The sequence below is a fragment of the Phaenicophaeus curvirostris genome, chromosome 25, assembly GCF_032191515.1.
Source record: "Phaenicophaeus curvirostris isolate KB17595 chromosome 25, BPBGC_Pcur_1.0, whole genome shotgun sequence".
Lineage (NCBI taxonomy): Eukaryota > Metazoa > Chordata > Aves > Cuculiformes > Cuculidae > Phaenicophaeus > Phaenicophaeus curvirostris.
The window spans coordinates 817828-843268 of record NC_091416.1 but is presented as its reverse complement, the minus strand read 5'-3'; the positions used below and the strand labels follow the sequence as shown (position 1 = coordinate 843268).

General features: G+C 46.3%; 1 protein-coding gene across 1 annotated transcript in view; it reads left to right on the top strand.

The window, feature by feature from the left end:
- The window catches only part of CBL (Cbl proto-oncogene), a 42929-nt gene extending 18289 nt beyond the window's left edge, over positions 1-24640 (top strand). The window contains exons 3-16 of the mRNA XM_069876282.1: positions 4737-4883; positions 6091-6247; positions 7497-7618; positions 8570-8707; positions 9690-9777; positions 10301-10432; positions 11100-11303; positions 12876-13007; positions 13703-14080; positions 14936-15030; positions 15960-16115; positions 17009-17112; positions 17574-17756; positions 20255-24640. Coding sequence (XP_069732383.1) covers positions 4737-4883; positions 6091-6247; positions 7497-7618; positions 8570-8707; positions 9690-9777; positions 10301-10432; positions 11100-11303; positions 12876-13007; positions 13703-14080; positions 14936-15030; positions 15960-16115; positions 17009-17112; positions 17574-17756; positions 20255-20535 — 2317 coding nt within the window. The 3' untranslated portion in view covers positions 20536-24640. The remainder of the gene's footprint in view (positions 1-4736; positions 4884-6090; positions 6248-7496; positions 7619-8569; positions 8708-9689; positions 9778-10300; positions 10433-11099; positions 11304-12875; positions 13008-13702; positions 14081-14935; positions 15031-15959; positions 16116-17008; positions 17113-17573; positions 17757-20254) is intronic.
- Positions 24641-25441: the final 801 nt, after the last annotated feature.

Below are 25441 nucleotides of genomic sequence, written 5' to 3'. Positions count from 1 at the left end.
CCTTAAAGCCCATCCTGTTCCAGCTGTGCCATGGGCAGGGACACCTCCCACTGGATCCGGTTGCTCCAAGCCCGATCCAACGTTGCCAAAAGTGCTCGTGTGACAGGTGTTTAAATTCCACCAACTGCTGCCAATGGGATTGAGGTGCCCAAGTCAGTGATTCCCAAACTGCGGTTGGTGTGCTTCTGCTTCAACTCTTAGGAGCAGTTCTTGTGTTCATTCCTGTGCTTAGCCAAAAGCTTGGAAGAAGGCCATCTTGGCGTAGAAGAAATGTGGAAGATCGCTGGAAGTCTGCGGTCAAAGCTGTTTGGGAATCTCTGGTTGTAGTGACTTAAGTGTTCTTTGAAAATATTACCCTTTTTCTGGGAGAACTCTTGCTTCTGTTTAGTTGAAGCAGTGGAAGTGAGGACAGCTGCTGCTGGTGCTGAAAAGGAAATGCAGTCTTAATCGTTGAACTTCCATATGTCAATAAAAACGTGTGCTGTAATTGCAGGCATTTATTTGACTTGTATTAATTTACCAGTGTGTAACTTGGCTTGCTAAAATAAAGGAGTGTGCTCTTAAAAGAGGCAGAGGATCCATAACTGGTTGCTCTATATAAAAGCTGGTTACTAACATAAAGTACTCTGCTGCTCTTTATTTTCACTTCCTGTGTTTTTTATGTTATTTACCTAAGATACAGCTGAGTATTTTTAACAAATGTTATAAGACTTGAAAATGTTAAGGTATCAGAAACATTTTTGGAAACCAAGTCCCTCAGTACATATTTGTGTGTAAAATCATTTGTTTATCACTCTTAAAGCCTGCGGAAGTTCTTACTTCTCTCGCTCAAGTGATGTGCTCAACTGAGGGCGAGCGCTTCCTGAAGCTCCGATAAGGGAGAAGGCTCTCAGGCAGACGTGATAAGACGCAGGACACAGGAAAATACCTTGTCTTTGCAGTGATAATTGTTGCTTTGTTGAAACCACACACTTGTTCACTTAACTTCTTGTTCCAGTGTCTGAACACTTGCCTGGTAATACCCAAATCTTCACTGTGCTGGGCAGCAACAGGACATTAGAGACCTAAAATTACTTTCCTTCTATCTACCCAGTATCACATACTTTAGTTTCAAGCATAATTAGAGTGTTTTCACAAATAGAACATGATTTTTCAAGTGTTAAGAGTGTGAGCAAGTCTGTGCTGGCTTGTGCCCATGAACCCAAACAGCTTTAGGGTCGCTAACGTTAATGCTGTGCTGCGAGATGCCACTTCACCTGCTGAGGTTGCACATAAATACCGCATGCTAAGCCTTCCAGGAAATGAGTCAGAGTTGAATTTTTACCAATTACTTCCATGTTAGTGTTGACATGCGGAATCAAGACTCTAACTTATAAAGTTATAAAGTAGGTATGTTTATTCAGCACTGAGACGCACGGGAGAATTATTTCTCCAAAACAACGTGCGTGCCCATTGTGGCAACTTGTCTTGGCTTTATACAGTAAACTGTTAGATATTCCCAAAAACGCCTATACGTATTCATAACCTTTCCCCACTTCTTATTATAATGAGTTTGAGAAGAGTCTTCTTCCTGTTTTGTGCCTGTGCAGGGTTTTCTCAGGGATGGAGTCAGTTGTCTTAACTTTCTTTAGCTTCAGTCTGCGTCCGTGTTCTCCGGATCGTTGTCATCTTTATCAGTGTTGTTTTTGCTCTTATCACAGGTCCAGATGACTTGTCCTGCTTATCAGAAATCTTCTAGCAACAGACCCCCTTCCTACATAAAGGCTTATAGAAATATGTTGCTTTAGCTAAACAACTGTCATCCTGTGTATTCTTTAAGTGTGAGCAGCTTCTATTCCGCTATTCTTTAAGTGTCAGTTGCTTCGGCTAAATTATTACTATTCTGTTTACCCTTAAGTGTTAGTCTTTTCTTTGTGTTTATCTCGAGCTGCTAAACAATGGTTATCCTGTTCATCAATGGTTAATTCGCCTAGCCCCGCATCAGTGTGACAAACTGATTAGCGGGTTTTGCTCTGGCTTCTGTTTTTACAAACTTAGTAAAAACCCATCCCATCTTTTTTTGTCTTTTGTTGTAGATGGATTAAATGAATTTTATTAGCGTGGTGTTTGCTTTTTTTCCCTTGTGCTGCTGTAAATGCTCCTGTTTTCTGTCGTTTTATGGAAGTGAGGACTTTCAGAAGATAGCTTGGAACTTGTTCCCAATCTATAACCTCTCATTTGCCTTTTTTGTAGTGTTTCTCAGCCGAACATGTTGCAGGGACAAGGTGGCAATCGACTCTGGAGGGAGGAAGGGAAGTGGGTGTGAGTTTACTGAAATCATCTTCTCTGGAGGATTAGAATTAGGCAGTGGCTGAGCCTTCCTCCGGTAAATGCAAAGTTCCTTATCTGGTCCTGGAAAGAGGAACACACAACTTTGGGTTACTTAACATTACAGCAGGGTGGGGAGATGCACAGATAGTGCTGATAAGGTAACAGCCTGGTTTTGTGCTGCTGCCACTTCTTTGTGTATCCATACATCCAGGTCCTGAGGCACGGGGATTGTGATTGCACAGGAAGCCATTACTTTGCTGTTCTGATCCAGCTTAGTTTTTCCTACACACAGGATCCTGTATAGTTTATTTTAAGAGGTGCTGAATAAACCTTGCTAAAAGCAGAAGTTGATGAATTGCAGTAACACTCCCAAGGTTTAACAAAGGCTGGAAATGCTGATGCACGAGGAAGACAAGGGGACTTTTTCAGCCCCTCTCTGTGGAGGCCAGTTAACTACAAAGAGTGGTCAACAACAAAGCTTTATAGAATCAAACAACCAAACCTTGTCGCTGCTTTTGCATACACACAGCTTGGATCCATCCAGCAGAGAGCTGCCTCGTGGGGCAGCCAACAAAGAGCATAGGGGGTTTTACTTTGGTTCGCCTTGAGCTCCTGTTGTTATTGGACAGGTATGAAATATCAAAACCCAGACTCCCTTGCTGTATGGCTGGCACCTTATGTAGATGCTTTCATCAGCTTTTTATTAAAATGGAGTTGAATAAATGAAGGTAAGAGAGGAGAACTACTGCCAAAGAACATTTATAGTCTGTAGTCCTGCATACCTTCTAGTCTGCCCCAACTGTATCATTGTGTGGAGAAAGGGCTCGGGTGGAGCTGAGTAAATCGTAGTGTTTATGTCAAGCAAAGCAGGTCACTTCCAGTGTTCAGACTCTGTGCCAGTGTGACGCGAAGCTCAGAGACCTGAACCCAGCTGTCCAGGGAAGTCTTTGCAGACAGGCTGAGGCAGTTACCTGCCTCCAGTAGGAGGAGGTCAGTTCTGCCATCAGGCAGGTTAACAGGATAAGTGCTTCAGCTAGGAATAGAATGTCTGCAGCAAGTCCTCTCTCAAAAATGTCCAAGGTTAAGTAGTTGGGACCAGTCCAATCAGAACACTAGAAACTGGTGAAGGACTGAAGCTGGTGGAGCAAAGTTTGCTGCCAAAGAGAGCCATCCTCAGGGAGATGGCCCACGGCAATAGCCATATAACTGGTGAGAGAGCTTGGAAAATACGGTGTTAAGAAATACCATGGACTGGGAACGCTTCTAGCCTCTGGTTCAGTATTTTGCTGTCTGCAAAATAATTTGTTGCTCAACACCTTAACTGAGGCTGTGCAGTGTCTTGGTGGTTGACACCGACTTCTGACCGTCTCCGGTCTGTTGGACATAACTAGGAAGTTGGCCTTTCCCACATGATACTGGTTCCTTCTTTTACCTTCAAGCATGTGATGTGGGGGTGAAAACAAGCCTCTGGACTAGAAATATCCCTGTCTCTTTTGAGGAACTCATTTCCCTATGGTCTGGAGAATGCAGTGGATTGGAGGAGAAGAGAGTCATCCTTTATTTGGATAAAGGAATGAGAGAAAGAGGTGCCACTAGCGAATAGATTTGGTTTTCCATCTGTGAGTAGAAGATGACCTCTGGTGTTTAATAGTGCTGTTGTTCAGCTCCTAAGTTGGAAGGCTGTTATTTGGGTATTCTGTAGTGCTACAGGCACCGATGCTCCTGTCTTCTTGTAGTGGAGATCTTGAGCATTGAATAAATCCAAAGCACAGAACATCTCTTCTCCCACTTTCCCTCTCCGGTTTATAAGAGGACTAGAACACTTCTGATCTAGGAATGTCCTCAGGTGGAGAAGGACTGAGGGTACCAATTTGTACTTCAAATTGTTTTGACCTTCCTTTGGGAGCTGGGCCTGTTGTTATCGGTTAGATGTTCTCCGAGCAAACCTACTGTGGTGGGACCCTCCAGAGACTTGGAAAGACACTCAGCTTCTGTAATCTGAGTCAGTAGTAGTTTTATGTGCTCTCATAAGGAATTTCCAGACCCACGAGCAAAAGACTTTGATGATTATTTTGGCTCTGATAATGCTGTTGTTAATAGGTAGGGTCTGAATATTGGGTTTGGACATTTTCCGTGGATATATTTCCTTGGGGAGGGGTTGCTTTGGAAATAAGCTGCCCACCTCATGAGGTTGTGCACAGTTATTCCTGGTAGAAGATGTCTTGACAAACACAGGCCTTGCTGGTAGGTACCTTATGATGGGTGTGTTCTGAATGGCGGGCGAGCACTTGGAAGGTGATCCCAAATAAAAGGAGTTTTCTAGGCTGGGAGACTCCTTGAATTGCAATAGGTCCCGTTTCTGTTTTGTTCAGTGCAAAACCGCACCTGTCTTTGTTAACAGAACTGTTTCTTTTTGTCCTTTGTAGGCGCAACCTGACCAAGTTGTCCCTGATATTCAGCCACATGCTGGCAGAACTCAAAGGCATTTTCCCAAGCGGCCTTTTCCAAGGAGACACCTTCCGCATCACCAAGGCGGATGCTGCAGAGTTTTGGAGAAAGGCATTTGGTGAAAAGTAAGTTTCCAATGGTGCTTAAAAATAAAGCCCTGGGAACACGCTGCACGCAGCACTGCGTGTTTATAAACTCTGTTTTGCTGTTCAGAAAGGTCTTTGTCAGATTATACTGAATGATGAGCGAGACCTGCTTGTTATTTGGGTGAGATATGGGATTTTTCCTACATTACATTTCCCAGTTCTTTGTCATGTCTTGTTTTAATTGTGCCAAGTGGTGGATATTTCCCTACGAGACTCTTGTATTGTCACAGTTTCCCTCGATTATTCAGCTTGAATTTTCCTCTCCTTAATTTAATGCCTTAACTTCTAAGTAAGCGCCACTAAGTATGCCAAATAATCTGCTTTCTTCTTTCAAAGGTTACCATGCTCCCAATTTTAGTTGTCTTTTAGCTAAGTCATTATATTAAATTCTTTTAATCTTCCCTCCAATTTGTCTTTCCAATCACTTCACCACCTTTCTTCTGGCTGCTCTGAACTTTGTCAGCTTGCGTAGTGGCTTTGTTAAGATAGGATGAAGGAGAAAGTGAAGTGCCATCAATGTTTGCACGCAAAGTGTTGAAATGTCAGGTTTAGGTTTTGTATCTAATAAAACACCGGCTAAATGAGGAGGATTAGAGTAAATGGAGTTGGTTACTGCTTTCTAATGAAGGTACACATCAGGAGTTTAATTAGTAGCTGTCAGAACAGAAAGCAGTAATTATTTACTCAGGAATAACACAGTCATCTGAAGCTAGGGAAGTTCTTTCAATGTTTCTTTTCCATTTGATATTTTAAAAGAAGGAAAATATTCCTTTAAACAGGAGCCTCTGTTTTGGCTTCTGATTATCTGACTTCTCCAGTTAATCCCTCTTTAGAGAATTGTTTGCAGCTCTTTTAATTTTTTATTAACTGTCTAGACCTGCACTGAGCTGTAACCTTGCAGTTAAGTCCTCCTCTGCCAGGATTCCCATCAAGCAGTGATGTATGCAGCCCAGGGTACAGAGAAACATTGTCATGGTAGGACTGCAGAGGAAGGGAAAGGAGAACATGGAGCTGACTTCAGATTCCAGACTTTTGTATTTGCAGAGAAAATTGTCCAACGTTCATTTGGCTGCTAATTTCTTGCAGTACCAAGTAATCCTGTGCTTGCAGGACATGAATAAATAAAATAAGGTGTGTGCATGGTGGTGGTCTTTGAACATGTCACATTTACCTTGGTTTTCCCCAGGACTATTGTTCCCTGGAAGAGCTTCCGTCAGGCCTTGCACGAAGTGCATCCAATCAGTTCAGGGCTGGAAGCCATGGCCTTGAAGTCAACGATTGACTTGACGTGCAATGACTACATTTCAGTATTTGAATTCGATATCTTCACACGACTCTTTCAGGTAAGAATTGAGAGGTATGAATCTGGTGCAGCCAGGAAGTTGTGAACACACCTGTGTTCTGTGCACAAGGGATATTGATATGACTGAAGTGATAATAATAGAAGATAAAATTCTAAGCTACAGTCTTTAATAGTGCTAAACTCAAAAACACAGCTTCTCGTGGTGCAATTGGGAATTTACAAGAACAAACACTTATTTCTTTGGCTCTGACTTGCCTTTTCCCATGTGATAGGGTGGGTTGTAATTAAGATATGCCTAGATGAAAAATTCCCATGTTCAATGTTGCGATGTAGCTGATCTCATTCAGTACTTTTTCCAACTGTAGTGTATAAAGAGCAAATCAAGAGCCACTGCAGTTTCAGGAGATGCACATTTCTTAGGAAAAGCCAATATTTTCTAGACAGGCTGAGAAATTTGGAGAAATTGGATGAGATGTAGACATCCAAGCCCTTCTCAGGATTGAGAGCTTTCACATGATTGCCACGAAGATGATACAAGGGCTGAAGCACCTCCCATACGAGGACAGGCTGGGAGAGTTGGGGTTGTTCAGCCTGGACAGGGAAGGCTCTGAGGAGACCTTAGAGCAGCTTCCAGTGCTGAAAGGAGGATGGGCTTTAAGGTTCCTTCCAACTCAAACCGTTCCATGATTCTATGTGCATCATTTTGAAGAACATTTAACACATATCTGCTTGTTTATCCATTCAAATCATAGGCCAACCAGTTGTCCTTGCCACGCCCAAGCGGGGTTTGGTGGTTTAGGAATAGTCACAAGCCTCTTACACCCAGTGAAACCAAGACAGAGAAGGGAGGTCACTTTCCTGAGGCCGTGAAGGAAGTCAGTGTTAGAGATCAGACTCGTCATGGTTTCTGGTCCTGTGAATAATCCTTATAAGCTCCTGGCTTTATCCCTGTCTCGGGAATGAGTCACTGTCTCTGCAGAGGCAGCATAAATTGGTGGCTGTTCTTGAGCTGCCTTTTGGTGACCTCACTGACTTCTCCCTTGACATTCATTAAAGGTGTTTTGATTAAGGGCTATCTTAGGTGGTGATTTTATCACTGGCAAGAGAGAAACTCAAACGTGAAGGCTGCTGCGTGAGGATATAGGTTTTAATTCCTCTACTGGATTTATGGTGGGATGAGAAACCTGCTTTTTTGACTGAAGAACTGATATCTCTGGTTAGGGAATGGGGGTATGTGTGGATACGTTTTAGAAGTGCACAGTTAATGTATTTCTTTGTTGTTTCTACAGCCGTGGTCCTCTCTGCTCAGGAACTGGAATAGCCTAGCAGTGACTCATCCTGGTTATATGGCATTCCTAACGTATGACGAGGTGAAAGCACGGCTTCAGAAATTCATTCACAAACCTGGCAGGTTGGTGCTTGGCAGCAGTGGCTTTTTGATCATTCTTGCTAACATCGCTAATTTCTGCCCTGGCTGAGGAGAGTGGTTTTATTTTGTCTTTGTCCTCCTTCCTTAGAAATTTAAAGGGTGAAGAACCCTAGTTTGTCCTATATTTGGAGATTATCCTTGTGGGGTGAGACTTCCCTCCTGCTCATCACCCAGCTGTGACAACAGCTGCCCCAGGCATGAGTGGAACGCAGAGGCAGACACTGTCAGACCATGAATAAGGGGACGTGTCTATAGGTCCCATCACTTTCTGCTGTATATGCATAAATCCCGGATTGAGGAGTGGATCGCAGCTCCCAGAAGCATCACACACGTTTGAAGCCAACTTCAGGCAGACAAGGCAGCTGAGCAGTGTGTGCTCTGGCAGAAAGCAGCGTGGTAGGCAGAGTAGGCTGGAAAATAATGCTGCAGGCTGGGTGACTTCAGAGGCTGGAAGGGCAACACCTGCTTCGGGAGGCTGCGGAGCTGAGCAGTTTCGGGCTTCCTGATATCCCATGTTGGGCTTGACCTGATGCACCAGATTTCTCTTTATGCAGGAAGGGCCAAACACGCATTCCTGAAGATTGTTATTATGCTGTTAGTTTGTGCTGGTTTTAAAAGTGGGGTCTGTTGATTTTGTTTATTGAGTAAAGTTAATTTGAAACAAATTCTTTTAATGATTCTGAGTTTTCTCGCTCTGGATTCTGGTTTAATTTCACCATGCTTGGATGCTTTTCTCACTGTCTATCAGATTCAAGGTTCTCCTTTGATTTGCCTGGAGGTAAATTGAGGAAAGCTGTTATGAATCATTAAATTATTCTTGCTATTTTTTATTTTCTGTCTTAAGATAGCCAGAAAAAGGCTGCCTACTTGACATTTAATCTTTCCTGTCTGTTCTGGTCCAAACTGAAGTTTCTTTTCCTTTGTGTTTTTCAGTTATATTTTCCGACTGAGCTGCACACGCCTCGGGCAGTGGGCCATCGGCTATGTCACTGCAGATGGGAACATCCTTCAGACAATCCCCCACAACAAACCTCTTTTTCAAGCACTGATTGATGGCTTCAGGGAAGGCTTGTAAGTAACTTCATCAAAATTACATTTTTTGCCGTTTTGCCCTTTTTCAGTGTGAATTTTTTTTATAAATCTTCATCCTGTGGTGAGGTCTTAAGGTCAGCTGGAAGGTAAAACCTCTGGAGCCATCACACATTGTCCGTCTCACAGGAGAGGTAGGATGTTGCAGGAGTCAGACAATCACTATGGACATCACCGAGCCCCTTTTGGACATCTCAGCTCTTCCTTTACATTTAAACCTCAATTCAGCAAACCAGTTAATTCTGTGGGGGTGCTGATTGATGAGAAGCTCGACATGAGCTGGCAATGTGCACTCACAGCCCAGAAAGCCAACCGTGTCCTGGGCTGCATCAAGAGAAGTGTGGCCAACAGGTCGAGGGAGAAATTCTCCCCCTCTACTCTACTCTGCTCTGGTGAGACCTCACCTGGAATCCTGTGTCCACTTCTAGAATCCCCAAACTAAGAAGGATATGGAACTGCTGGAATGGGTCCAGAGGAGGCCACAAGGATGATCCAGAGGCTGGAGCACCTCTGCTGTGAAGACAGGCTGAGAGAGTTGGGGTTGTTCAGCCTGGAGAAGAGAAGGCTCCAGGGAGACCGCAGAGTGGCCTTATGGTTCCTGAAAGGAGCCTCCAAGAAAGCTGCGGAGGGCATGGAGTGATGGGATGAGGAGGAATGGCTTTAGATTGGAAGGGAGAAGATTAGACCTTAGGAAGAAATTCTTCACAATGAGGGTGGGGAGGCCCTGGCCCAGGTTGCCTAGGGATGTTGCGGCTGCCCTATCCCTGGGGATCCTCCAGGCCAGGTTGGATGGGGTTTGGAGCAACCGGATCCAGTGGGAGGTGTCCCTGCCTATGGCAGGGGTTGGAATTGGATTGGCTTTCAGGTCCTTTCCAACCCAACCCACTGTATGATTCTTTGTGTGTGTATATGTGTGTGTACGTGTTCACATACAGAGATCTTTTTTCCCCTCAACTGCTTACAGTTATTTGTTTCCTGATGGCCGGAATCAGAATCCTGACCTGACTGGCTTGTGTGAGCCCACACCTCAGGACCACATTAAAGTTACGCAGGTGAGCAACGTGTTCTGTCCCATCAAACTCACTTTCTTCCTAATTTCTACCCCCTTAGCTATTACACAGTTCTGTCTCACTTGTAATCCCCAAGGCTTGTTTGTAAGGCTGATGTATTGAATTTCACGGGAATCTTGAAGTGGTAGGAATGGGCAGAGGAGGTTGTGAAGGCTGGGTCATGCTTTATGCAGGGCTGACAGATTTAAGATTACTATTTAGAGTGTTCTGCCAAATATTCATTAGTTTATGCCATCCAGCGTGTCTTGAGCCCTGCTTTCCTAGGCTGTTCTTCGGACACCTAAATGAAAGTCTAAGATAATTGAAGTCTACTTTTTTCAGAGCTTGGCAGAGGTATCAAATACATAAAACCATAGTGAAATCTTTGCAGACTTTTCTTCTTCTTTGCCCTGTGTTCCTATATTTGGAATTAATTTATTCCTGCAAATCCTGGGCAGGGTTTCTTGTAGCTCTGCCTAATCATGCTTGTTATTTATGAAGCATGTCTGTCTGTCTTTCCGCAAAGGAACAATATGAACTGTATTGTGAGATGGGCTCCACGTTCCAGCTGTGTAAAATATGTGCTGAGAATGACAAGGATGTGAAGATTGAACCGTGCGGCCACCTGATGTGCACGTCCTGTCTCACTGCGTGGCAGGTGAGGCACCTCCTCTTGTTAATCTCACCAAGCGAAACTGGTTGCTCTTTTACAGAAACCATTTATTCTCTTCTCAAAACTGTCCAGTCTCCTTCAGGTAGGGAGATAAAACAGTGTTGCTGAGGATGAAAGCTCATTGTTCATTGCTATCAGTGCATCGGTGCCAGCTTCACGCATGCAGGGAGAAGCTGAGATGCCTGATTTCTTAATCTAGGGAAAGGCAAGAAGTGTAAAGGCCTCAAGATGCTCCAGGAGAGATTTAGGTTGGATATTAGGAGGAATTTCTTTACTGAAAGGGTTGTCAGGTGTTGGAAGAGGCAGCCCAGGGAGGTGGTTGAGTCGCCATCCCTGGAGGGGTTTAAAGGACAAGTAGGTGTCGTACTTGGGGACCTGGTCTGGTGGCAGACTTAGCAGAGCTGGATTGATGGTTGGACTTGATGATCTTTAAGGTCTTTTCCAACTGAAACCGTTCTATGACTTGCTAAAAAACTGGATTTTTACTTCAGAGAGAAAATACTCCATATTTATAGCACAGTTTGCCTTTCTGTCTTCCTCTCAGTTGAAAGGTACCTGCCAAAAATGCAGGTTCGAACTGTTTTGTATGTTAACTGTGTTTAATTTCTGCATCGTAGCGACTGTCCTAACAGATCTCTTCTCTTCCCTGAAGGAATCAGAAGGCCAGGGTTGCCCTTTTTGCCGCTGTGAAATTAAAGGCACGGAGCCGATTGTAGTAGACCCGTTTGACCCCAGAGGAGGAGGAGGATTATCCCGGCAAGGGGCAGAAGGGACTCCCTCACCCAATTATGACGATGACGATGATGACAGAGCTGATGATTCCCTCTTCATGATGAAGGAACTCGCTGGTAGCAAGGTAAGGAGATGCTGCAAGGAGATGTGGCAGTTTGTACAAAGCTCACATGTTCTCCATCAGTTTTCTGTGGTGTTAGTGATTCATGCTTGTGAGGGTTGTCAGATCTTAAAACAGGAAAGGTTTTACTCCATGGAAAATGAAGATTTAGGTTCAGTTTTATCAGTTCTGCACACACTGTCAGTTCTGTTAAGCAATGGTGACCACAGTTGGTAAGAATCTTTGGTCTTTTGTGTGTTGTCTTCAAAGAGTTCTGAGAACAGTGACCTATTGGAACATAAGATCTGTGTCTATAAGACTTATCTGCGTGCTTAGCTCTGCTGCTTTTGATCTATTAGCCATAGTTCACTCATATCAGCAAAAATTGATCCGTTTTCTCCAGTGATGAATACAGATACAGCCTTCCCAAGGTCCTGATGACTAATGGGGTGGAGGGCAGGCTGTTCTGCTGAGGAAGTCAATTAGACTGTCATCTTTTTATATGGTGTCTGATAAATTTGTATGATAAAGGTGTGATAACTCTTCCAGTGCTGCTTCCTTGCGGGAGACAGGTACAAGACAGGCGTTCTTTATATATCCCTGCATGTTTTCTCCTAAAAGTGTGTTGCTCTTGTACATCTGCACCCAGCAGGGTTTTACTGCACAGGGAGGTGAGTTTGAACCCACTGGATGGAGCTTTGAACACTCTGATGCAGTGGAAGGTATTTCTACCCATCACAGCAGGGTTGGAACAGGATGATCTTTTAAGTTCCCTTCCAACCCACACCATTCTATGATTCCATGAATTTGGCTGATTTTTAACGTTTGAACTCACTAAAATAAGTGACTTTCCTGGATAGAAAGAATCCTCTCTACTGGTTTTACCAATAGTCAACTTTCTCTTTACCTTCCACCTTGAGAAATAGCGTCCTGAACAGTAAACTCTATTTCTGGAGTTGGTTTTTGTATACATAGCAAAGCCATTTCCATTTCTAGGGGAAGCAAAGCTGTTTCCTCAGTGTGACACCCTGTCCTGGTTTGCAGTACTCCGTATTTGTGAGTTTGGACCTGTGCAAAGCTTTTCAGCATTAGAAAGCACCAGCCTTGCTAGTAGAAAAGCATTTATGGAAAAGAGAAGAACAGGTGCTGTTCTGGGAAAAACAGCTTTCCGGGGACAGAAGTCAGGGTTTGGTGCACAGTGGCGATTGCTGATGCTGTGCAGTGGTTTGCACAGCAGTGCCTGCAGAGATGGATTTGCAGCAGATCCTGCCCTCTTGTGTCAAAACGAAACTTGCTTCTGCGCAGGGCTGGGCGAGGCAGGTTTGTTACTGCAGCCTCTCAGCTTGCGTTTATTGTGCTCTTGAGTTGTGTGTACAGCAAATCCGCTGGTGATCTTCAAGGCTTGCTGCAATTTGAATGCTGTTTTGCTGTAACGTTGCCTTCATTTACTGATCTGTGATCCTTACCAATACAGTGATTTATTACCAGTAGTGACATTAAACCCATACAGGTCACAGAGTTCAAAAGCCTCTCTAGACATAATGGGTTTTGCAGGATTTTGTCATTTGTTGATTTTCCCATTCTTTTCTTTTCCAGGTCGAGCGTCCACCTTCTCCATTCTCAGTGGCTCCACAGGCCACCCTTCCTCCTGTGCCGCCGCGGCTGGATCTTTTGCAGCAGCGAGTGTCCATTCCACCTGGAGCCTCCAGTCCTGGGACCACTTCAAAGGTCAAACACACTGTTTGCCCTTTCAGCTGTGATTTTGGTGGGGCAGGCAGGAAGAGAGCATTCTGGTGAACCCTGCATGTTCTCTGTGACATTCCTAAGTACCTTCACACAAGACTTGTGCTTCTTCCTTCTCTGTAGTCCTGTTAGGCCACTTTCCGTCCATTCCCCACACGAGTCTAGTTTGTCCCGAAAAGAGGTTACCCAGGAAAGTTGTGGTTGCCCCATCCCTGGGGGTGTTAAAGGCGAGGTCGGATGGGACTTCATGCTTGAAAGTTCAGGTAGAAGAAAATATCCAATTCTATGAATACTTGATGCTGACTGCTGACCGTTAACATATATAAGTAACCACGATGGAATCTTGGTTTTATACAACGGGTGTCCTTTATTTGGAATCCCATCCAATGCTGCTGTAAGGTTTGTTTTTCCCTTCAAGAAAAAATAACCTGGGGTGTTTAGTGCCTCCTGTAGCTGCACGTAGGGACTCTGTTATCTCTCCCAGCCTGCAGAGGAGGTGTCTCTGCAGGATTAACTTGTGGGAAGATGTGGAGATCTCCACGTCTCTTGAGATAATTTCTTGTAAAAAAAGATAAAATGAAAACCAGGACTCACTACCCTGCCTCTCGCCTCCCTCCTTTTTATGTTTTGTTGATAGAATACCTTTGTTAAGCAATATTTTACATTCTTCTGCCTTCCAGGCTGCACCTGGTCCTCTTCACAAGGATAAACCTTTGCCCATCCCACCCACGCTCAGAGATCTCCCGCCGCCACCGCCTCCGGACAGGCCACATTCCATTGGGACTGAAGGCCGACCTCAGAGGCGTCCCCTGCCCTGCACGCCGGGAGACTGTCCTTCGAGAGACAAACCACCCCCTGTGCCCTCCAACCGTCAGGCCGAGCTGTGGCCGTCCAGGCCGATGCCAAAAGCCCCACCTGTAGCTCTCAGCCCTGGTGACCCTTGGGCTGGGAGAGAACTGTCAAACAGACACTCGCTTCCCTTTTCCCTGCCCTCTCAGATGGACTCTAGGGCTGACAGCCATCGACTCGGGAGCACGCTCAGCCTGGACAACCAAGTGGTGAGTTAGGCCTCTTGGTGGCCAAAGTAATTCATGAGGAATTAAGTCTTCCAGGATGCCCTCTTCTTATAGTTTACATCTGAATAGGATGGTCTTGTGCCAAGGGAGAGATGGAAAGGAACTGGTGAATGCCAGGGAAAGCAGAATCATGGGATGACTTCTTAGGGAGGTGCTTTGTGCCTCTTGGGAGCAAAGCTGAAATCCCTGTTTGGAGCCATAATTTCCGGATCACTGGTCACCTTTCAGTTTTGTAGAACTGAGGTTGTTTTGTATTGGGAGCTGGCCTGCTGAAAAAGTGCAGTTTTCAGGGCTGTAAAACCTGCACATATTTAGTTTAGCACAGTAAAGTCTGAGTCAAATTTGAATCTATTCCTGTTACCAATGTCATGATGCGTAACTTAGTAGTCCAGCATATTGTTCTCTCAGAGAAATCCCAGGCCATTTTGCTTTCTTTGATTCCATTCCCCTTTTAGTACTGGAAGCTGCTCTAAAGTCCCCGTGCAGCCTTCTCTTCTCCAGGCTGAACAACCCCAACTCTCTTGCCTGGCCTCGTAGCAGAGGTGCTCCTGTTTGGAAACAGGCCAATTTTGGCTGAATTTGCCAAAGCCATTGGAGTCTCGAGAGATCTCAGTTCCTGCATATTTTGTGTGAACAAGTTGTTGGCTACAGGAGAAAACCCTGCTTGCGTCCTCATGAGGGAAAACTGTCACAGACCTACTGGGTTTCTAAGGTGGCAGTAAATGCATTGGAATGACAGAGGTGCTTCCTTCCCCCAGAGGATGTGTTCCTTTGCGACTGCATTACAGTGTTGTGTGTGGTATTTCTGATTCATGGTTTGACTTTTTTTTCTTTCAGAGCTTGAACAGTGGTCCTCCAACAACTCCGGAGTGTGAACACCCCAAAATTAAACCCTCCTCATCTGCCAATGCGATCTACTCCTTAGCTGCCAGGTCTGTTGTTTTCTAGGAGAAGTGATATAACTTACTTCTGTAACTTACAGAGTGGGAATCGCGGGGCTGTCTCCATGCTGGTGCCAGGGACAGAACTGGACACAATTCTGTCAGTCTAAGTTTCAATTTCTGACAGATTTCAAGTACACGATCTAGAGGAAACAGTCCAGAGGAGGGCAACGAAACTGGAGAGGGGGCTAGAGAGCAAGCCTTATGAGAGGTGGCTGAGGGACCTGGGGTTGTTATCCTGGAGAAAAGGAGGCTGAGGGGAGACGTCATTGCTGTCTACAGCAACCTGAAAGGTTGTGGTGAGGTGGGTGTTTGTCTCTTCTTCCAAGTGGCAGGCGATAGGACAAGAGGAACTGGCCTCAAGTTGCGTTGGGGGAATTTCAGATTAGATATCAAGAAAAATTTCTTCACTGAAAGGGTTCTCGGGCACTGGAACAGCTGCCCAGGTCAGTGATGGAGTCTGTGAAGTGGTTTGAAAGCTGGGCAGACAAGGTACTCAGAGATGGTTTAGTAGTGGACAGGTAGGGTTGGACTCAGTGATCTCAAAAGTGTTTTCTAACCAAATGATTCTATGGAATCAGCCTCCTAAAGGTCTGTGAATCGTGATGGTAGCTGGCTGTGGCAGTGGGAAGCAGGCTACGCTTGCTATTAGCTCTTTTTAATAAATTCACTTCTGAACTGGTCCTTATGTGCTGTAGGTGATGTACAATGTGTCTGAAATTGACATTTTCCTCTTGCCTAAGGACCCTATGCCAGCGTGACCTTGCAGAATCCTGAAAGCCAGGTTATCTCTTTAGACAGAATCACTGCAAGATGACTGCTCATTAAGTCTGCTGTGGATTTTAAAGGCTACTTTGGTAATAATTAGATTAGGGCTAAATGTTTTTCTGATGTTTATATCTTGTTTCCTCTGCCTCCAGACCACTGCCCGTACCAAAACTGCCTCCTGGGGAACAGTCTGAAAGCGATGAAGACACTGAATACATGTCACCATCCTCCCTGCCTGTGGTGCCTCCAGGTCCTGCTGTACAAAAACCAGACATCAAAATGCCTTTGGAAATGACTCAGAGTTTACGGTGAGATTCTGTTTGTAGGTGCTGTGCTTCCTCTTCCCAGCATATTTGTTTACTGGGGTGGAGATTTTGCTTGCAGGGTTTGCTAAATTCCCCCAGTGATATTCACCAGATTGAGATGAGTGGAGCTAACTGTAAATAAAATGTGACTGCTGCTCTTTTGCAGAACCCTTATAGAGTATCAAAGAAATCAGATAACCACTCCCACCCCTTCCTGCCGGTAACTGTATGAGAGCAGCAGAAATTGGAGTTCAAAATTCTATTAAGGGGTTCTGTTCTGGTGGTATCAATTGAACTCTCTTCAGCTGATATGCTGTAGTGCAATAAACATAGCCAGAGCATTTTCTGGAACAAATATTCTGTTGCAGAACAGCAGTGATTTCACTCTGAAGCAGGGATCTGTGCAGAAACTCACGTGCAGAGGCGGGGTGGTGGTGGATGACCACTGTCACTTGTCTAGAGGGAAATGCTGCATTCGAAGCAGTGGAACCAGCAGGGTGAGGGAGGGGATTCTGCCCCTTTACTCTCAGGAGACCTCACCTGAAGCCCTGCATCCGGTTCTGGCGTCCTCAGCACAGAAAGGACACAGAGCTGTTGGACCAAGTCCAGAGGAGGCCACAAAGGTGATCTGAGGGCTGGAGCACCTCTCATACGAGGACAGGCTGAGAAGAGAGTTGGAGTTGTTCAGACTGGAGAAGAGAAGGCTCTGGGGAGACCTCAGAGCAGCTTCCCAGCACAGAAAGAGGCTTCAGGAAAGCTGGGGAGGGGCTCTTGATCAGGGAGGGCAGGGATAAAATGAGGGGAAATGATTTTCAGCTGGTTTTCAGGTGGGCTTTGAGGTCCCTTCTGACCCAAACCATTATGTGATTCTATGAAATATGTGTTCTCTCCCTCAGAGTTTTAGATTGCGACCTGCAGGCTGATGGCTGTATGTATGAAGCAATGTACAACATTCACTCCCAAGCAGCATCCTCTGCTTTCGAGACTGTCAATGCTTCTGGTGAGTGGGCGTCCTAAAAAACAACTGTGAACCTGAGATAAAAACAGTTGGTCCCTGTCCCAAGTGGAACAGCATTTTAGGCTAATGTAAATGTTATTTGCTTTTGCTGCTAAAATAGCTAAGATGTGTGCAGAAACATCTGGGTGTGTGCACTGCAGGCTGCATGTGGGAATGTTGTTGAGAAGCCTGGTTGGAATGCACTGTAAAAATTTTCAACAGTTGTTTAAAAAAAAGCTGGTTTGAAGATTACATTTATTTTCTGGGCAGCAGTTGTCAGCCCACATCTATTTCAAGTATTTATAACCTAATACTACCTTCTGGAAAGAGCTTGTGGGTCTTTGGCTGCAAAACCTTAGTCCTGTGTCCCATCAGTGTTTGTGGACTGCAGGGAAATAGCATCTGCCTTGAAAGACAGAGGCTCTGTTCAGTCCCAGCGCCTCAGAGTGTGCCTCTTGTTCCAGATGAAGGGGATCTGGCAGCAGCCACTGCCAGCAATGGCCCTGAAGAGTCAGAAAATGAAGAAGATGGTTATGATATCCCCAAACCACCGCTACCGGTTGCTACTGCTCGTCGCACACTGTCTGATATCTCCAATGCCACGCCTGCCTTCAGCCGAATGTCTTTGGAAAATGACCCCGTAACAGGTTAGGAAACACCTGCTGTAGTGAGAAATGATGGATTGCTTCGAGTGTTTGAAACTTCTGCCACTGGCTCTGAGTTTTGTCTATAAACCAAGGCACTGGTTCGTAAGTGTTCAGTTTGGTTTACAACTTGTAAGGCTCTGCCTTTGTCATTTAATCACAGAGCTATCAAATCACACTTAAATCACTGTTAGGAGAACCTTTCCTCAGCATAAAGACTATTCTTTTAGCCACTCTTTCCAACAGGGCATGGCATAGCTTGGTACGAGGGCGTACCAAAGAGGACTTCAGGCCATTACTGCTTATCAGGGTTCCAAGTGAAAGATGACGTGGCCGGCCTTGCGCAGCTTCTGTCTGGCTCAGGCTCGGCTGTGGTAGCTGTCAGCAGATGGCACAAGTGCGCTGTTTGCTGCTGTCAGTTCCTCCCAGCAGGGACCCGGTTGCTCTGCAAGGTCATCTTTTTGTCCCTGGGGAGTAGAGGACATCTTGTCCTTCTGGCTGCAAGGCAAATTCTCTGAAGGGAAAAAACAAAGCCTCGTCCCTCTAAGAGCCTTTCTGAATAATGTTTGACTTATTCCCTACAACAGCTCAGCATCTTTAAAGGAAGTTCTTCCTGTTGGGGGGTTTCAGCATGCCTGGACACCCTGGCAATGTTCCGAGTAAGAGGAGTGAGTTTCTCGTTCCTTCTGGAGGCAGGTGGGAGACAGAGCTTCCTGCACCTGGGACCGTTGCTCCAGAGTCTCCTCTTCACCTGCTTCCCCACCTCCACTCCCCGAGCTTGCCCTTTTCTCAGGTTTCACTGGTGCAGGGAGATCTTTAGCTTTTACCCCTCTTCCCTGCCTCACTTTTTAAGTCTCTCACTGTGTCTGTAGAATGCAGCTGAGGGGCATTAGGGGCAGAGAGAGCTCACATCCTGCTTCCAGATGAAGTGCTCAGCTTAATCATTGACCCCTCTTTGTTTTCTGAAATAACAGTGCTGTTGTCCTGCTTTGCAGTGTTAAAAGATCAGCGATGAAAAACACTGTGGCCTTTCTGCTTGTTACAGCTCTGGGAAGCATATGTGGTTTTCTGAAGCACTGGGTATTGGCCACTGCTGAATCCTGGTGTTAAGCGAGCCTGACCAGTATGGGACACATTTGTTCTCCTGCACTGCGTCCTACAGTTTAGTTTCTTAATCTTCAACCATGAAAGCTGTGCTACTAGTTGTTCTTTCAAACTGAGACACAGACTGTGAAACTCAATCCAGTTCAAGCTGAAACAGCTATTTCAAAAGACAATTCAGGGGAGAGACGAGACTAGTCATTTCTCTCCAAGGCACAAAAAAGCTTTTTGTGCATGAGAAGCTTGTAGTTTGAAGACTGGGGAGCTGGACTGCATTGTGGTTGGTGAGAAAGCTTCAATGAATTTGTCTCCTGAAGAGCCTTCTGTGTCTTAGTGCTTTTGGTATAAGGAGGGCTTCACAAAGACTGCTGCTTTTCTGAGTGGTGCTGCACTGCCCAATCGTAGAAAGGGATGGTTTGGACATTCTTAGTCTTGTGGCTTTGTCTCTTGTACCCCCGTTCTCCTGCTAGAGAGCTCTATCTTGAGTGCCCTGAGGAGTTTCTCAAGAAGACAAGTGTTTTCTTTAAGGTCGTGTCAAGTATTTGTGCGGAAAAGTTTCCTGTGATACGTAAAGTAGGAAAAAATGTTTCCTGCAATGGGACAGGAGGTAAGGACTCAAAAATTACCAGATGCTGGATGCACACGTTAAGCAATGTGTCTTTTCTTCAAGGCATTAGCTATATCATATAATCATAGAGTGGTTTGGGTTGGAAGGGGCCTGAAAGCCCATCCAGTCCCACCCCCTGCTTTGGGCAGGGATACCTCCCGCTGGATCAGGGGCTCCAAGCCCCATCCAACCTGGCCTTGAACCCCTCCAGGGATGGGGCAGCCACCCCTGCTCCGGGCAGCCTGGGCCAGGGCCTCCCCACCCTCACAGGAAACAATTTCTTCATCATATCTCATCTCAATGTCCCCTCTTTCAGCTGAAAACCATTCCCGCTCATCCTATCCCTGCAGTCTCTGATCAAGAGCCCCTCCCCAGCTTTCCTGGAGCCCCTTTCTGTGCTGGGAAGCTGCTCTAAGGTCTCCCTGGAGCCTTTTAGGTTTCATTCAACCCAAGCCATTCTATGATGCTTATTCTGGGACTGATGTCTGAGCTCTTTTCACACACACACATACATCCTTGGTCAGGATTTTCTGTTTACATGGTCTTATCTTAATAAATGAGCCTGAAGTGGCCTCCTAATTAAAATAAATCTCCATAACTGTTTTTGCATATGAGACGGGAGGCTGAGCTCATCTGTACTGCTGTGTGGGAGGACAGGCTGGTTGGAGAAAGCGGCGTGGCTCTCAGTGGCGTGTTTTAAAGCACCATTTATCAGTCTAATGTCATTCCTGCTTTGTTCCAAGCAAGAATCACATGTTCTTTTCTGAAGTACTGCCTTTGGTTCTCCTTCCAGGTTTTTCAGACGGCTCTCAAGTTCCAGAAAGGCCGCCAAAACCTCTACCACGGCGAATAAATTCTGAGCGGAAAGCAGGGAGCTGCCAGGCAGGAGGAGCCAGCAGCGGGCCCAGCACGTCACTGCAGCTCTCCAGCGAGATCGAGAACCTAATGAGCCAAGGCTACTCATATCAGGACATTCAGAAAGCCCTGGTCATTGCACATAACAATATTGAAATGGCCAAGAATATTCTCCGGGAGTTTGTTTCCATTTCCTCCCCTGCGCATGTGGCCACATAGCACATTACCTGCACACCTACAGCTTCTGTGGACCAACTGCCTGGGCGGGCGTAGCCCAGCCACGCACCAAAGGGGAAGGGGGTTCCTTTAGAGACTTCGTGCTGAGGTCGGTCCTGCCTCTTCAGAGAATCAGTTATCAGGTTTTTGTGGTTCCAGATTTCAAAGCAGAGGAATGAAATGGAGCAGAATGGTGTTTTATACAGTGTATGTCTTGGAGTCCTTTCCCCCTATCTCTTGTTTGAGAGAACGGATTTATTTCCAGGGTGTTGGCAGAGAAAGGTATCCCTGAGCTGATGCCCTGGAGGCTGTGGGGGGAGCGTTTTGTGCTGTGAATTCTAAGTGAATATTCTGAGAAGCAAAGTCTCGAGGTCGGTGTGGTGTGTCCTGTGGTTCATGGTACTGGGTTTGGCTCTGTTCGCTGCTGTGTGTCTGGCTCAGGCTTTTTAGAGCAGCCGGGAGGTCATTTTCTGCTGGGAATAAATAGGAGACCTTGGAAGAATCTTGCGATTGCTTCCTGTTGGCCATGGCGTTTCCCTCCTAGCTGTAGTAATAGCATTTATTGTCCAGCCTTCCCATTTGGCCTGGAGAGAGCGTGACTTGCTTCTGTCAGGCATTTCGATCTCGGCCGTGCCGGGAGTTGAGTTTCTCTCATGCGTGTCCTCTTACTGGCTGCACCACATTCCAGGCTGCTGGATGTGCTGAAAATTTTGCTTGTTTTTGAGGGCTGGGAGAGGGTGGGAAGAATTCAAGTGGGAGCAAAAAACCAGCTGCCGCTTCTCCCTTTTTTAGCCTTGAGCATTTTGCGCTTCGGTGCTCAGGTGGGATTGTGGCCCTGCAGGGCTTGAGCAGCCATCGCTGGACACTCCCATGTGCTCTTCCTCTAGGAATGTTGCATCTGGTAAATAGGTTGTTTTATTTATCTTAATTGCATGGTGGCTGTCGCAGATGAGAGGCCTTCACGTGCATTCCATCGTCTCCTTCCAGAGCTCCTACAGGAGCCAACTGTCTTTGTGCCAGGCTGTTTTGTGGAATTGGTAGGTGCGGCCGATGTGTTTGTTGGTATCTTACCTGCTTTGCAGTAAAAGAAGTGCAGCAGCTCTCTGCATGGCTATCAAAACGCGTGGGGGTCCTCTTTCCATTTCCATTACTTCAGAGCTGGTGTTAAAACAGCTCTGGGAAACTTCTGTGTCTATAAAGTGATCACACAGCTTTAAAAGTCAGGACTTCGGGAAAACCTGACTTGCGTGCTCGGCAACTTCACTCTGTTTACACACACTTGCTGTGTGAGAAGAGCGTGGTTCCTTTTAAGAGGATTTAAATGAAGTGAGGGTTTGTAGATCACAGCCTGACAAGAGAAACAAGTGCTCTGTGTGTTCCAAGAGGCTGTTGGCCTTCCGAAGCGTGTCTGGCGTTTGCATCTCCCTGTGGGCAGCAGTAGCCACTGGGCAAAGGGTCGCAGCTGGAGATGTTGAAGTGCTGAGGGCAGTTGGATGCAGTTTAGGCTTCTGAAGAACCTCATAGCTGGCCCCAGAGACGCAGCTTGGAACTGGCAGAGAGGACTTAAGTGTTAACAAAGGGAACAGAGCATGAAATGTTTGTTTTTCGTAGAGCAGAGGCTTCTCTCTAGCCCTGAAACTTTATAAATTGACGTGGTGTGTTTCGGCAGTGTAAAAGCATGAAGTGTCTCTCCGCTCCCCTCCTTCCTGTAGCAAAGAAAATGTTCTTGGAAAGGTAAGGAGATCTCCTGCCGCACTTACAGCCCGTCACCACCGCGGCTATTTTGGGGCCAGAGCTGAAAGCTGCCAGTGTAGCGCACGGAAGAGATTTATGTCGGTGGGCACGGTGCTCGGCAGCAGCGCAGAGAGAGGTCAGGCACAGCCAGGAGCGGGGTCTGGCCGCAGCGAAGGAGCTGCCTTACAGGGAAGGTGATGTCAGCGCATGCTGCACTCGAGGAAGAAGAGCTGTTCTCATTCCTTTGCCCACACATGCAGTGCCGAGTGCCTGCTCTGTGTGAAGGGCTCTGCGTGGCAGCCCCGGCTGCTGTGTCCACGGGAGCTGCTGGAGAAGCAGCCCAGCACTCATGTTCCCGCGGCAGGAACGCGGAGCAGCCCTGGCTGTTGTCTCTGCAGTTCCACGTGTTACACTGGGGAGCCCGAGCATTCAGTCCTGGTGCATGAGAGGTGTTTGCTGACTCTGTCCTGGAGAACCTGGTAGAAACCCTTTTAGGGGGGAGCACTATGGTTTTATTTCCCTCTTTTTCTTACTCTTTACAAAGCTGCCACTCAACTCTGTGTTGAGTTTGGAGCCACTTCGTTTCTGACTTAATGTGCGAACTCTGTGGAAGTGTGTTCAAGTGCGATGTGTGACTCCTGCTGCTGCCAAGGCTGCGCGAGAGCCAAGTCCAGACAGCTAGAAACCCTTAACTCTTGTCCTGCACAGTGTGTGTGATCAGATTAATGCTGCCCTGTCCCGCACAAGCCTTTTGTTCCAGGCTTGTTGTGATGTTGAGTTCGATCAGGCCGAGCAGAGCTGTTACAGCCTGGTCTTTGGGGTTTGTGTGCTGAGAGGCGTTCCTGTGTGTATTTTTCAGGTATTAGAGCTTAGAGAGAGCAATCTTTGTGGCATGTATCACTGATTTTTCTGCATGTCTCCTTCCTGTGCACTGTTTATGTCTCAAAACTGGTTTAAGAAACTTAAATTGTGGCTTTTCTTCCTTAGAGATGTGTTTGCTGGTACTGCTGAGCGCGGCAGAGTCCTGACCGTGATCTGTGCAGCACAGCGTGTATTTCTTGTTGTTCTTTCAGAAGGGTAAGGCTGAGATGGATTTCTCTTTGTTTCCCCTTCACTTCCTTGATCTTTAATCCTAAGAAGTTAACTTTATGATGCTACTTTAAGAAGAAAAATACAACCCCAAATATCTAGTGCCTTTCTGAAGGGAACACCATGTCGCTAGGCTGGGTCTGAGAAGCCCTAACTGGACAAGCTGTAATGATGCCTTTGAGCACAAGGCTGCTTGGAAAGGGGGAAAAAGGGGCAAGAGGGATGTCACTTCAACTCTGCGTTTTGTAGCATTTTAACTGTGGAGGCTTCCTACTGTATCCGTTACTACCGGTGACTTCTCTGGGCTGGTACCGTGCTGAGCTCGGCGTGGAGATGATGGAATTGTAGGACAGGTTCGGTTTGTGAGGAAATATGAGTTCTGCTCGTAAGATGTGCTGGTTTTCCCCCAGTGTGGGCACGAGGCAAGCAGAAAATACTTTGTAGAGTAAAGGCACAGGGCACAAGGTGTGTGGGAGCAGAAGGAGTCTCTGCACAGCAGCAGGGAACTGGGAAGGCAGGGAGGAGCTGGCTGCGGGACTGGGATGGATCTCTGCACAGCAGCAGGGAGCTGGGAAAGCCAGGAAGTGCTGCCTGTTCCGAGCAGGATTTCTAGTTTGTCCGGTGCCACCGCAGCGGGATGGGAAGCTGAAAGGAGGGCTGGGGTGAATCCTGCCTGCTGTGCTCCCTCGCGTCTCCGCTGGGATCCCACGAGGCACTCACCCTTTTCCACATGCCCTTCCCTGCACCCTTTCCTCACAGTGGTTCCTGGGTTCAGCAAGGAAAAACGCGGCTCCCAGGTGCCCCTTTGGGAACAAGAGGGGGATAAGAGTGCTTATTTTTCCCGTTCTGGATAGAAATCTTTCTTGAAATTCCCAGCGGGAGAGGAGAAGTTGGTTCTTCCTCTCGACTGACCGCTTTGTGTGATGTCAGTGTTAAAAATGTTGAGATTTTCACAAACTATTTTAAATAAAAAGCTATAATAGTGTCGTTAATATAAAACTATAACAGCAGTATTTAATCCTTTCAGATCTGTAAAGAATAAGGCAAAACAGAAGGTAAATATTCTTAACGGAGTAGCTGAGCTTTAAGGTTCACTCGGTTTAAAGTCCTCGGTTCGGTTGCAGGTGCATTGTTAACGTTTAGAGATTTTACTAATGTTATTTATTAATTGTTCCCCTTCTCGCACGCTGCCCCCCCGCGAGCTCCTGTGTTCGGGATTCCCTACGTCAAACGAAAGAAAGCGAAAACAAAAGTTTTATTTTTAAATAAAATCTCCTTTGTTGTAGCTGATGGTCTGCGTGGTGTTGGTTCTGTGAGCCCTGGGGAGGAACCTCCAGCTTGGCCCGAGATGTGTGGGCTGTGAGGGAGCGTGGAGGTGGTTTCTGCATTCACAGAATCATTTGGAACCTCTCAAAGTAGACACTGTGGGTTCACATGAGGACACGGGGTTACCTGAGGTTAATTGGGGTTACTTGAGGTCACAGGGGTTACTTGAGGTCAAAGGAACCCCTCAGAAATGACACCGTGGGGTCAAACGAGGACACGGGGTTACCTGAGGTTAATTGGGGTTACTTGAGGTCAAAGGAACTCCTCAAAAATGACACTGTGGGGTCAAACGAGGACACGGGGTTACCTGAGGTTAATTGGGGTTACTTGAGGTCACAGAGGTTACTTGAGGTCAAAGGAACCCCTCAAAAATAACACTTCGGGGTCAAATGAGGACACGGGGGTTACTTGAGGTCACAGGGGTTACTTGAGGTCAAAGGAATCCCTCAAAAATGACACCATGGGGTCAAACGAGGACACGGGGTTACCTGAGGTTAATTGGGGTTACTTGAGGTCACAGGGGTTACTTGAGGTCAAAGGAACAACTCAAAAATGACACTGTGGGGTCAAATGAGGACACGGGGGTTACTTGAGGTCACGGGGGTTACTTGAGGTCACAGGGGTTACTTGAGGTCAAAGGAACCCCTCAAAAATGACACTGTGGGGTCAAAGGAGGACACGGGGTTACCTGAGGTTAATTGGGGTTACTTGAGGTCACAGGGGTTACTTGAGGTCAAAGGAACCCCTCAAAAATGACACT